This window comes from Ammospiza nelsoni, chromosome 5 (genome assembly GCF_027579445.1).
Source record: "Ammospiza nelsoni isolate bAmmNel1 chromosome 5, bAmmNel1.pri, whole genome shotgun sequence".
NCBI lineage: Eukaryota > Metazoa > Chordata > Aves > Passeriformes > Passerellidae > Ammospiza > Ammospiza nelsoni.
Genome location: NC_080637.1, coordinates 61,956,330 through 61,970,162, shown reverse-complemented (window position 1 = coordinate 61,970,162; position 13,833 = coordinate 61,956,330). Strand labels below are relative to the sequence as shown.

At 40.3% G+C, this 13,833-nt stretch overlaps 1 protein-coding gene across 6 annotated transcripts in view; it reads right to left on the bottom strand.

Moving 5' to 3' along the window:
* The window catches only part of DGKI (diacylglycerol kinase iota), a 199,444-nt gene that overhangs the window by 19,899 nt on the left and 165,712 nt on the right, over window positions 1-13,833 (bottom strand). For all 6 annotated transcript variants that reach the window (XM_059472537.1, XM_059472541.1, XM_059472540.1 and 3 more), the window contains one exon: window positions 9,194-9,219. In XM_059472537.1, the coding sequence (XP_059328520.1) occupies window positions 9,194-9,219 (26 nt within the window). The remainder of the gene's footprint in view (window positions 1-9,193; window positions 9,220-13,833) is intronic.

The following is a 13,833-nucleotide window of genomic DNA, read 5'->3' as shown; positions in this document are numbered from 1 at the left end:
AAGAGCTTTGGTGTGGAGTGCCCAGAATTTGAGTGTCAGTGTTCACCACCCTCTCCTGCTAGAGTGCTCAGGGGAACTCTTAAGGAATACCTCATAAAATACTGCCTCATTCAAACCTTGTAGAGCTGATAATGGAGAAGAAACTATAGGAGAAGGTGACATCATCAGATTTTTGAGCGTTATTAAACTTAACTTGGACTATCATTAGCTTCTAGAACATTTCCAACCCTTTATTGCTGTTTTAGCCTTTGTGTAATTCATAGAGTCAGAAATTTAAAGTAATTACTGCTTTACATCTGGAGAAGTTAAAAGTTGACCCTGATTAGAAGAGTACTTTTACACAGTTGGAGTCCTCTGAGCTGTTAAAGATCAGCATTAGAGAAAAGATAACAAAAGAAGCCCTTGGGACTTATTTCTCACCAGTTTTAAAGAAATCAATAACTTCTATTTCAATCACTCCAAAAGCTATGCTCTCAAAAGACTGGAGTCCATTCAGAAATACACTATTTTCTCTGTAAACAACAATTTGTTCATAAAGGGTTTATGACAAACTGACAGTAATATAACTTATCCAGAAATGTACAGAACTGTTATTTTTTCTATTCTAGCCATGATCTTCAGCCTTGCAGATGAAAAGGGTGGGGAGTACCACAGAGAATTGCTTTATGGATTACTTCCCTTCTGAGAGGACTGTGAGAAACAGGCACCTAAGACACAGAGCAGTGAACTCACTTGGTATTTCTGAAGGGCCTAACAATCCCATTGAACAATTTTAGGGATCCCTGAAGAGAAGTTACAAATCTCTGCACTTGAGCTTTTACAAAAATTTTGTCTCTTTCCAACATTTTATCTGCTTTAAAGTTACAAAAATAAACACAAACCACCTATAAAATACACATGCCAAACTGTCTACATAACTGAGAAATTAAATTGCTAAACTAATAGTGCTTTGTTGGAATGACTGTGAGCTCACAGGTCTTTGATCTACAGACAATCTCAAGTCTCACCAAAGCTGATGATGATTAAATATTTCCTTTGAAGATAAGCTGACTGAAAGGAGCAATTAAATTTTTCTTCATGTGTTTTATGCACCCACAAGTAGTGGAAGTGACAACTGAAAACCATGAAAAAATGGAACAGAAGTGAAACCTTGCAGGTTAAGGGGCCTTCTAGATGCTGGCAAAAAAAAAATCCAGAAATAAATGGTAAAAACATTTCTTCCACATTCACTGAAAAGATATCCCCTATATTCACTGAAATATATTCCCTTCTATATTCACTGATATATATTCACCATATATCACTTATTCTATATTCACTGAATTCCCTGAAAATAGTGAATATATTCACTATATCCACTAAAATATTCACTATATTGCATTCACGGGGAATGGAAACATGTTCCTGAATTTGCTGGAGAAGCCCCATAGACTACAGAAGAAGCATGATGGAAATATGACTGCAAAAACTAGATGCAGTTTAGAGGTTTCCTGCCTAATTCATCCCTTGTGCTGAATAAAGCAAAGACTCATTGAATTTTAATTTTTTCCAAAATATATCTGCTTGCTACCATTGCCCTAAAGAAACAGGTGTTAAACAAGAGTTCTCCACAGGTTTTCAAATTCAAAAAAGTCTTGGGCTTCTTATGGAACCTGAAAGCAACACCATCAGTCTAGGCAGGTCACAAGAGCTCTGTTGTGAGGCACTTTTTCCATGAAAGAGAACAAAATAAAGATCCTGAGAGCTCAAAGTACTCCAAAGAGACCAAGAAAACCAACATTGCAGCAACCAAGAGCTCAGCAGCACATCAGCTGAGCAGCAGCCAGGCACACACACCTGGAAAGTCTTCCCACAGTATCTTCAACTATTTCACCTGGACAGGAAAACCTGCATTAGCACACATCCTCTTGGGGTTTGAGAGAGACACTTTTGAAGTCTGCTGGCCCTCTGAATAAATCATACCTCAATGACATCTATTTCTAGGATTGGATAAAGAGGTAGAAAACCCTTCTAAAATGTTTGAGGGCTGTCCTTTAGTTACAAAAGCACTGCGTCCCATGCAGATTTGGAGAATTGACACAGTTTTGACTGCACCTGTTTGCATAACTTGTGAATAAGAAAAAAATGTAACATGTAAAAAAATCAATCATTACTCAGGTGGCTATAAATATGCATTATGAACATTTACCTTTTAAGAATTTAAAAATTCAAACAACTGCACCAAAACACTGGTAAGAGAGAAGGAGGGGAGGGGAAGGCAAAAATAGCCACACATGCTTGTTGAAGAGGAAGAAAGGCCAAGTTCTCACTTACACAGAAGTCCCTTCATACAACTCTGGAAGGATAAAGAGGCTTTCAAGCAGATGTAAATTACACTCAAGCTCCCTTTAAAGCCCCATTTTCACTCAGACTAGTTTAAAGCTACTTTGATGCCAATTAGAGTCCAACCTGAATTGTTTATGTGGCACCAGTGCAGAGCTGAGAGTGCAGTCGATAGTTAGGAGTGAAAGCATTCATACCCTAATGTTGAACTTTTGCTGCAAGACCATTTAACTCAGATTTACAAAAGGAAAAGATGGTAAAAAAAAAAAAAGGGACTTCTTTTGTAAATAGTTCATAACCCCAAAGAACAGTCACAGATAAACTAAGCACCATCTGGCTCACATCATCACTTTTTTGCCTTCCTTTTCCCTTCCACCATATTTATTTTTAAACCAAGACAACAATTTATGTCATTCTCAGGAGTGATGCAGTGGAAGAAAATGTCTGATGAAGTGAGATCACAGGGAAGACTTTGGCTGACTAATGCAGTAATTTTACCAATAGAGTGGCACTACTTTGGCAGAAAGATAAGTCTAGGCAAAATAATTAGGCAGTGGTTTATTTCTAATTTGAAAATAAATAGAACAACAAAAAAGAAGCATTGTGGGCCACACTGTTCCTCTTCTCTGTCTTTGTGGAGCATTCCCATCACAGACACTCTTAGCACTCTCCCTTCAGGTTTTTGCCACTGCAGGTCTGGCTGCAGTGCTTTTGCCTGGCAATATCTAAATAACCCTTCCTCAAAAAGCTAGGGCTTCACAGGAGGAAAATTCAAAATTCAGTTCAAGAATATTTTTTCTAGCCAAATTCTTCAGTGGGTGAAGTGATTGCCACTCTTATCTGACCATGAGCAACCTCCATCAGAAAAAAAGCCAGAAGCAAAGTAGTTTGCAAGGTTACCCAGAGCTTCTGCTTGAAAACAAGCACTCCAAGTCACACAACTTTTTCCTCACTCATACTTCCTCCAGAGGGGAAAAGGATAATAGCAGTGGACATGGTGAAATAAATGTTTTTCTGTTTTCATCTATTACTTTAACAGATGCCCACATCTCCCTCTCAGACACCTGCTGACCCCTCAAACTGCTTGGATATGATGAGAGGGTGGGTGTAGGCACCTTTTAAAGGTTTTATCCAGAAAGGACCTCCCTCAGCCCTAGACCTGTGCCTTCACAGAATGATTTCTCTTACCAGGGGGACCCTGGGTCTGCATCAATACCAGCCTCTGTTGAACTGACAAGAAAATGAACCAACCCAAGAGCAGATCCCCAAGGCATTATTAGTTCAGCTACAGCCACTTTCAAAACACTGTCCAGGAGGGCTTTTTCCCCAAAGTGGCTAATTAATCAAAATAAATACCTGCAGTCCAGAGCCTCCCTCAAACCCCTCCCATACTCTCTTTAATTTGCACAGAAAAAGCATTCCACAGCATCTCAATTTGTTGCTGGGTAAACAGCTGCAGCATCACCATGAAGAATACAGCACCTCCTCACTCTCTTTTGAAGGCCTCTGGTGTATAAAATAGCCATTCATTTTTTTATCTTTGTTTTTTTTTTTAATTCTACCAGCACTGAGATGTTTGGATTCATCTGCAGCACCCTGCTCATCCTTTTCATCAGTATGGCAGACTGCTTCAAAATTATAGAAAACATCCCTTTGCAGACTGTGACTCTCAAGATTAGTGGAGAGTGGCTCCAGAAAGAAGAAAGGAGGCCAAGAGAGTGAAATCTGCATTCCCACAGGCCACCATGGGCAAGAGGAAATCCCATCTATCAGAGGTTCCAGGAAGTGCTATTCCTTCTTGTGCTACTTTCTGGGACTCCTGCAACCATCTTCCTCCTTGCATGTGTTTAGATTTCCTCTCTTTAATGGAGCTGGAGCAAATGCCAGCATGGACAGGGCTTTCTGCCTCCAAGGCAGGAGCAGACACTGCAGAGCAAAGCATTTTCCTGTGTGGGATGGAGCCACCACTGCCTTCCATGCACACACTTGATCAGTCCCTTCCTTATAACTCAGATAGCAGCTCTCTCTATTCAGAGAGGGATCTCCAGAGACAGAATTACACCTCCCACCTAAAACTTCCAGTCTGAACCCATGCCAAGCAATCCCTGTGGAAATTTTTTTCTAATAGAGAATAATTTAGAAGTCACCATTATAAACTCACTTTACTTCTAATGCACTCCTGGCTCTACACAAATCCCTCCTAGGTGTAGGATATCCAAGCTGGATGATTCCAAGTCATGGAGTGACTCCATGGCATGGAACCAGCACCTGGCAGAATCTGAAAGACCTCTGAGTGTTCCTATTTGTCTTTTCAAGCAGAAAACCCATCCTTTATCTTAATCTCTTGTATAATATTATCACTTTGTAATAATTAACTGTCTTCAAAATTGCTCCACTGAATCTATTTCCCTCTTGTCTTAATTTCTCAGTTGTCCTCATGAATTTTGATTCTATTACACACAAAATGGCCAAAACCACAAACCCTAAACCACAGAAATAATGCTGATGCAACAAAACCACACATCTGCTCGAAGCAAACTAGGCAGAAAGCCCAAACTTGCTGGTTTATAGAGAAGTAAATAGGAGAGCAGTGATATAAATATTTGAAACCTCTGGTCTCCTGATCAGGATGCAACTCAGGTGTGTAAGGATTAAGCTCTGGTTGCCTGCTACTTGAGGTGCATTAGTATAGCTACTTAAAACTGAGTAATTCCATCAAAGGCAAGGCTCCTCTGTTTGAAGTCAGACACAAAATTCTTGAGCAGCATCAGCTCCAAGTTGCCATGACAGAAATAACACACCAATGCCCCTACACCATTAATAGAAACACTCAAGAGTTTGCTGGGGTTTTTTTCAGAATACTTGAATTAGAAATAGAATTCATTGTACTCTTTTTAAGGTCATTTCCTTCAACTGTTTATGTGATGATGAAGAATCAACCCCAACATACAAGGTAAACAAAGAATAGTAGAGAAAACTTAACTTTGGCCAGATGAAACTACAAATGTGAATATTTAATGCAGATTTCTGCAGGGTGGCTGTAAATACCAATGGGGAAGGCATGATCCAGTGTGCACACAAAATGCAGTGCAGCTCTGAAAGGTGCTGGGTGAATGAAGGGTTTGGTAAAACTCAGCCATTCACCTCACCATAGCCAGACAACAAGTGTGCAGTGGATAACCAGACAATGAGTGTGTATTAGATGATGTATTAGAAGTCTGCATTCCCATCACACTACCATTCCTGTTCCAGAAACAATAGATGCAATAATCTCCAACAGTGTCAGATCTCCTGGGCATGTCACCAGGACTTTTTATACAGCAAAAGTGTAGCAGGTGATATCCTTCACTAAAAGATGACTTGCCTGGCCCTCTATCATGACATCTACCAGGTCTCCAGGTCTTCTGTGGGCCTGGCACTTGTCCATTGTTGAGTCTTATCTAACTCCAAAACCCAAAGAAAATCACTGATTTCCAAGGCTGCAGGCCATGGAGCTGCACCAGGGTGTACCTGGCTGAACAGGTCCTTATTCAGAGTCATCAATCCCCTGTCTTAACTGGTAGGCTTTAAGATTTACTTGGCTTGTATCATTTTGTCAATCAGAGCATTAGAGGATTAGGAGTTTTTTCTACTCCTTTTGCTTATTAAAAAAAGAAAGAAAGAAAAAGCTGATGGATTTCACTCTTTAGTTATCTATTTCCTAGCTACCTGTACCAAGAACAAAGACACAAACCTTAAGAGGCTTTGGGTATTTTTTCTTTTGAAGTTTGGGATTTTCTAGCAGTGCTCTTTCCCTTTCTGTGCCAATTAAAATGGGCCTGTTTTGTAACTGATAAAGGTGCCTCTAACACGTGTCCACAACAAGGAGCTTTGTGTGCAGTTACAGTTGTTCAATAGATGCCCAGTCCCAGACAGATGGTGCTTTATCTTCACCCCTTGTCAAGACAGCATAATGCATTGTCCTGTCAGGGATTAATGGAAGTGCCACTCACATTAGATGCTAATTCTGGTACAAGTCTGTTAGAACACTACAGATGCTGCAGCTACTGTTTCCCACTGTGCCTGTAGTAGTCTGTCCACACTGGAGCAGAAGCAGGACATTCAGAAACCAAGGTGAGGAGCACAATGCAAAAATCCACGCAGAATGCAACCTTGTGGTCAATGGGAAAGAGTCATTTAAAAAGCAAGAAGTGGATGATAATAAAAACCCCACAGAAAAAAAGTAGAAGAAAAAGTGACAACTGAATATTAAAGCAGACAAAACAAAGATCAGGAACCAAGAGGGAGGTTAAAAAAAAGATCCAACACAACAGGGAAAGAGCCTTTTCTCAGTAATGATCAACATATCACATCATCAGAAAATCAGCACTAGAATGGTCCATAATAGTGAAGAGCAGCTGTAGTACAGGGCAGAATGTAGATACAGTGAAGGTACATTATTCCACTGTTGGATATTCCCTCACTGTGCAGCCCAAAGCATTATTGCCTTATAAAGAAAAGTAAATGTTTAACATATTGAATAGGTACACAGTTGTGTACTGATTATTAATAAATATCTAAGTCTCAAAACTGATTTCAAGATACATACTCCAAGAGCAATATACCAGGAGACGTCTGCATAAACACTATAAAAGACAGGCAATTCAGAGAGAAGTTTTCAGCTCTCTCATGGACCCTCTTTTTTGTTTAGATAAGAGATTTGAGATCTAAGGCTAATTTGAGATGGCTCCACACATGCAGTCTCAGTGGACTGAGAACCTTCTAGACTCTAAAACACCCACAGCACTTTTTATCACATTTTCCTTTCAGGACTGGGCCCATTTACCATGTTCTGTAGCTGACAGAGTGGGATAGAGGAAATTCAAGTATTGGTCCCTTCTTTCTGAAAAGTCACTGGGGAATGGGAAATCTTTTGTGCTTGAGAGAAGCTCCTACATATTTATAGGGATGACAAACCTAGTTAGAAACTCCATGGTCACAAAACTTGTAATATAACTGGCACTGTCACATCACTAATTGGTCAAGGCCTTTCACTCTGCATTTCAGAAGAGGTTGCTTGTGAGAGAAAGAGAAGAAAGGCAAGGAAGAGGCTATTCAGAGATGTTGATCAAACCTGAAAAGCCAAACCATGGCAGCAGATGGTAGATGGCAAACCGGAAGGTTTTGTCAAAAACTCGAATAGTATAAAAATAGTGGGAAGAAGAAAAGCATTCTGACAGCATGAAATACTAACCTTTCAAGACACACAAGGAAATGCATACACACCGTCTGTTGCTCCATTAATAGATAAAGATGAAGCAATAGAGTAAATGCAAGGGAAATGAAATAGCAAGAGCAGCCCATCACTAACAGGTTTATGCACTGAGATGCAGCTTGAATCCAGGTCCTGAAATAGTATATTAGACCATAATGATTTCAAATCTCTTCTGAGAGATGGAGACATGAGGTATACTGCTAACTTCTCACAGTCCTGTGCTGAATATTAGAAGCTGTGGTCATGGTAAAAAGCAGATGAACTATTAAACAGGAAAACTCCATCTGGTTCACAAAATCAATGAGCTGTAAATCATAAAAATCTAATAGGGCATACCAGGAAATTAAACCTGTATACTTCTGCCAGTGTCATACTTTTATTTGTCACAGGATCTGCTGCTACCAGACACCAGGAATGGACTAGATGGGCCAGATATATCTTTGGTCTTGCGTGTTTGTTCACTTTTATGGCTTTCTTTACAACCTTTGTTACTGAGGAAGGACTCACCAAGGAGATGGAAGAGAGTTTATTAATGACAATATGTTTGAGAGCCGTTCCAGTGGGCTGAAAATCTTGGCTGGAGCCAAGGACAATGTAGGTTGATACCTAACTAGTCACTCCACACTCCAAGTGAGCATAGTTCAGTGACACACTTCCAGGCTCAGACCTCCTTACACCTCCACTTGCAACAGTCCTCACTATTCCCATCTGGATCTTTCTTGAGTGATGCTTACAGTATTGGCCAGAAAATGTTCTGATTGTGTGACTGCATACAAATTGGATGTCAGAAGAAAACAGATATTTCTTTTTTGGACCAAAAGAGTGTTCCCAGTTCAGAGACACATGATGAGCTTTCTTGTCTCAGTCAGTCTCCCTTTTTTTGTTCCTCATTCCTTATGCAACTCTGGCAATGCAATTACCACCCCTCCAGAGCATGTCTCTGGATTTCAGTACCAATGTAGCCATATATTTATATACTGTAGATGGACTTAAGTTTGCCACATTATTAAGCAGCTGGTCATCACAAATTCCCTCTTTAGGTCATAGGGAAAGATCAGATCCTTCAAGTCTCCCTCACAGCAAACATATTGCCATAACCTGCCACTCACGCTGTGAGATTTTTCCATGTAGAAGAGCCTAGCTGCCCTAAACTCCATACTGTCCTACTACACTGACTTTACTGGTAAGCCAAGATAATGTGTGTTTAAGCCTTTAAAACACAATGCATTCCCCTCTCAGTGAAAAAGATGCTGACCTATGACAGTCATAAAAGATGTGCTTATCTTTGCAAAAACTTGTATCGTCCTTTAAGCCACACATTTTCCACAGGTGAAGCCATATACAGTTGGATGAATAAACTGTAAACTCCAGCAATATTTCCATTTGATTAAGCAAGATTCATTTTACAAATAACTCAACAACTTCTGTCAGTCCCAATTAAACTAACCAAATGATCAAGCACTTAATGTCTACAGAAACAAAGTTTCATCAACATCAAAGTTTCATTTTTATAAAAAAACTATCATTCTCCACCACAACTATGTTAAAACAGAGCTTACTCACTAGTCTTTGGTCTCATTTTTAATATGCTGTTAGAATCTATAAAACAGATCTTACCTTGATCTTCTGAAGAAACCGGTGACCTGAAATAAAACAACAAAATCCAGTCAATCTTGGGTAAAAGGAAGGTCAAAAATAAAGTTCAGTCTCAGTCTGAGAAGGAGATATAGAGTAATTTGAAATTTTTATTCTTTATTCCTTAGAAGAGAGGAGTGAAAGGCACCTGACCAAAACAAAAAAGAAAGAAAAAAGAGAAATAGAACTGAACAGGTCATCTAGCAGCAGATTCTGCAGGCCAGAGTGAGCATATGGAGCCATCTCTGTGAGGACTGCTGCAAAGACTGTCTGTAGATACTTGGCAGAAACTCATCTGCTACTGCCACTGCCAGGAGAAAACCTCACAACTAGGGTTAGTCAAGGAAATTACATCTTGATAGGAACTCAGTTATATAGCGCCCATTTTTTGCCATAAATCAATGTAGTGGTTAGCATAAAACAGTAGTCATAATTAATAACATCTCATGCCATCTTCAAAAAAGTAACACAACAGATCAAAAAAAAATTAATGTCAGGACAGATGTAAGTACAGAAAAAAGCCACATACCAGCCCCAACTCAAGAGTTATGGGATACCCTAACCAGTGGATTAGGACTCTGATAATACCCCAAGAGAGGGAAGGGTTATGAAACACAAGTGACCTCTCAGTGTCCCTGCTGACTAAGAGAAGAATCCCAGTGAATTCCAGGGATTTGTGTCTCAGTTCCCATCACTAAGGATCTTGCTCCTGATGGTTTTGGTCACTACCCAGAACAAAAGGACATGGAAGTACTGGCACTCCATTTTAGCCTTTGCTGCAGTAGCGTGGCTTAGCAAAACTGAGGTTAACCATGGGGCTGAATCTGGGATGTACTTTCATTGCTCAGACCAGACTGACAGCACAGAGTCCAGAGGGCTGGACCACTCCTCAGCACTTTCCCAGCACAGATTTCAGTTCCATACACAGCCTTCCCACCCAATGAGTTTGTTCCTGCAGCGAGTGGGGCAACCCATGTTTCCTTTCCAAGATATTTAATTTCACGACAATGCGCAAAAATAACAAATTAGGAAAGATTTTAAAATGTTAGTGTTGCCAGCAAAGAGGTGAAAGCCAACATAAGAAAAGCAGCCACAGAGGGGTGAAGGGAAAGGAAGGAACAAAGAGGAAAAGAGCACATGTATATTTAACTGAGCCAGCAGGGGCTGAGGGCTGGAGGGGGGAAAAGAAGTGAAGCAACCCTGGGTTAGAGGAATAAAGGAGCTGAGGAAGATGCCATGATCTCATTTCATAACAAGGGTTTGAAAATGAAGGTTGAGGGATTATAGAACATCAGAAGCAGATATGCAAATATGTAGATGCAAACAGGAAAAATTGAAAGAAAAGAAGGAAGTTTTCCTGCCAAAGTATGTAAATTTTTTTGCTGTAAAATAGAGAGAGATTTGCAAATAAAGAGAGGAAAGAGTTAGAGCACAGCTGGAGCAATGGTCACTGTGAAAGGAAAAAGATTTGATTGCCTAATTAGGATTCTGGCTGCACAAGAAGCCAATGTGTCTGTATGGATCGGAATTAATTAATCCTCTACTCCCATTAAAGGCTCTGATTGCTGCTGAACATCCTAAGCATGTATCCTGCTCTACTGCCAGCCAGGCTAGCTCTGTCCTCACCCTTTAGCCATGTGTGTGAAATACAGCAGGAATGCAGGTAACCCAAAGGATTTAGCAGGCTCCACTAGAACTGTCCTGCTTTGACTAGTTAGTTACAGATTTTGTCTTTAACTCCTAGCAGAACCCCTTCTGAAGATCAAAAGCCACTGCATTTTCTACAAGGTTAAACAAATCAGAATGGGTCATATCAAGAGGTGAAAGTTTTTAGATACTTGAAGATATTTTTACATGCAAGAGTCATGCAAGGTTCCTTGGCTCACATATTTTGACCCTCCACCCATTGCTAAAGCAGTATTTCACTGCATCAGCAAACTATATTCCTTTGTTTTGTTTCTTAATTGCCCAGTTTCATCACCTTTCAGTTCTTTATTTGAAGCAATAAAATAAACAATACAGATTATCCTATAATTTGGCTCTTCCTTACGCTTGGTTAAACAGATGTCATTAGCTCCTTAAAGCATCAACAACAGAAGAGACGTTGTTACAATATCAATGCCTTCTCAATTAAAGCATTGATTGAAGAGGAGGATGAAAAATATGTTTATTCATATTTTGTGTGCCTAAAATTATTATATATTTTTCAAAATATTACTGGCCTTTTTGCTTTGTTGCATATCTCAAATACAATGTTTGTAAGAAATGTAACATTAGCATTTACGCTACTAGCAGTGCTTTTATTTGAAAGGATCCATCAAGTAACTGTGTAGCCTGGCATCCTGAGAAAATAAGGTTTATATAACCCTATTTATATCATTTTCATCAGGTTTATATCAGTATCTTGATGTGTACACATGCACCTCTCTGTCTCACTCTGATAAACTCTGGGCTTGTTGGCTCATTTCATCCCTCGTTAATTGACAGAGAGTCAATTCCTGCTTGCACACACCAGGAAACAAAATAGCATAAGCTCAACTTTTCTGATGTAGCAGCAAAGCCACGAAGGAAGGTTTTGAATATCCCAGCCACAGGAAAAGCCTCAATGAGAGCTTCCACCACTGGAGATACCAAAGGCTCAACCACAACAGACTGGGCTTCCTTTGCTCCACCACTGACATGAAGAATTTTGGCAAAGAGCAGAGAGGACTTTCAGCATCTTCCTACAATTCCAGGCCATACAATTTAGCAGGGGGAGGGAGGCTTTCCTAACTGCTCAAGTCCTCTCCTAACTGCACCAAGGGGAGTCTTGTTTGTAGCTGTGATGGGAGGAAGTGAGGCTGCAGAAACCTCCACACTGAATGGAATTGGGCATTTTGTGCACTGACTCCTCCAGCCCATGCTCATGGCAGGCTCTAAGGGAGGAAAGAGAGAAAGCCTAATGACCTGCTCTAAACCACATCCACCCTCTCCACAGCCACAGGGGCTTTCCTGAGAGGACAAAACAATCCAGTAGATGCTCATATTTCCGGTCACACATCTTTCCCTCGGGTCCGAGAGAGGTGTGAGAGACAGACTGTGGCAGCACTGGTCACCAGACAGGTGTTCCAGTGGAAGGGAGGATTCTCATCTGCTAACACCCACACAGGAACCATCTGTCCAGTGCGTGTCAGCTCCCCCCCCCAGTTTGATCCTGGCTATGTGTTTCACTGTCATAAAGGAGCAAGTTATCATCTTAACAGCCTCCATGCCTTAAAAAAAAAAAAAAATAATTAGAGACAGGTCAGAGATACTTCAGGAAAAATAATATACTGTCAAGATCTGTGGTCTCACCTGGGTCAAAACACTTTGCCAAATGACATCTTGAAGAGATTTTCATTTGGTTAAACAAAACAGAAAAAAATCTTCAGGAAAAGGTTCAGGCACTGCAATATCCTGTTCTTGGCCATTTCAGAATGGAATAACTTCTTTCTTTATATGTGTATATATACACATCAACTGGGGTTTTCTTCTGGTTTTATCTTGGTGTAAAATTAACTTGTAGAAAGCAAGGGTCACCATCTCCCCAAGAGAGTAAAGGCAGGCCAGATTATCTGTGACTGGCTACATTTCCAGAGTCATGAGATTCAATTATCTCTTCTACCAACAGTGATATTTATTTTCCCATGCATAAATGAAACTGGAGAGCCTGATTTCACATATTTCATCAAAGGCTTTAATCTGACTTTCTCCCTGTTCTGGTTTTACAAACATCTATTGTTGTAGCAGATAGTTTGAGTAAAGACATTTCTGTGATAGGAAAGAGGATCAGAAGGGAGGAGGAGGAAAAGCACGTTGTCAAGAAAGATCTTATCTACTCTGTCTGCTTTCCATGCTGTTCATTGCCCTCTTTTGTTACAGGTCCTGCAGCAGTGGCAAACTCAGCCAGAGGGATAACAGAACTTGCAAGCCTCAGCCGGCAAGGGGAGGCTGTGCAAGGTCTGTCCCACCACTTCTTATACAAGCAAAACAATACCCTTTGGACTTAACAAAAAATCCTTAAGCATCTTCCAGAAATCAAGGTACACATCTTTAGAAATGCATAAAAAAGCCATTAAAATGGTGCAAAAAAAAAAAAGCCAGATCTTACACACACTAGGATGCATCCAGCAAACTGGAATACTTACAATATAGAAGGCATGAGACCTGCCCACCTGAAACCACAACAGGCCTCCAAATTCACTGTCTGATCCAAAGCTCACTGGAATTTTCCCAGTCACTCTTGCAGGATTTGGATAAATTGCTGCAGAAATCTAATCCTCAGTATAGGCAAGACAAGCTTCAGTATCATATAAACCTCTCTCCGGGAGCCAAACAGTCAGAGCTGTTTCCAAGTGCACAGCCCAATGTGCAAGCACTAGGCTTGTTAGAGTAGCTGGGTGGAAGAAGGAATATTCATTTCTAAGGAGGGAAGTGCAGGGAATGTCACAATTTTGAGCCTAGTCAACTGAGACTTAGGAACCCAGAGATATACAGCCAGACTCCAGGAGATGAATTCTAACAAAATTTTAGCAAAAGAGTACATTATTCATGAAGACAAAAGCCTCTGGAGAAAAAAGTTTGAGCTGATGTAAAGCAGCTAT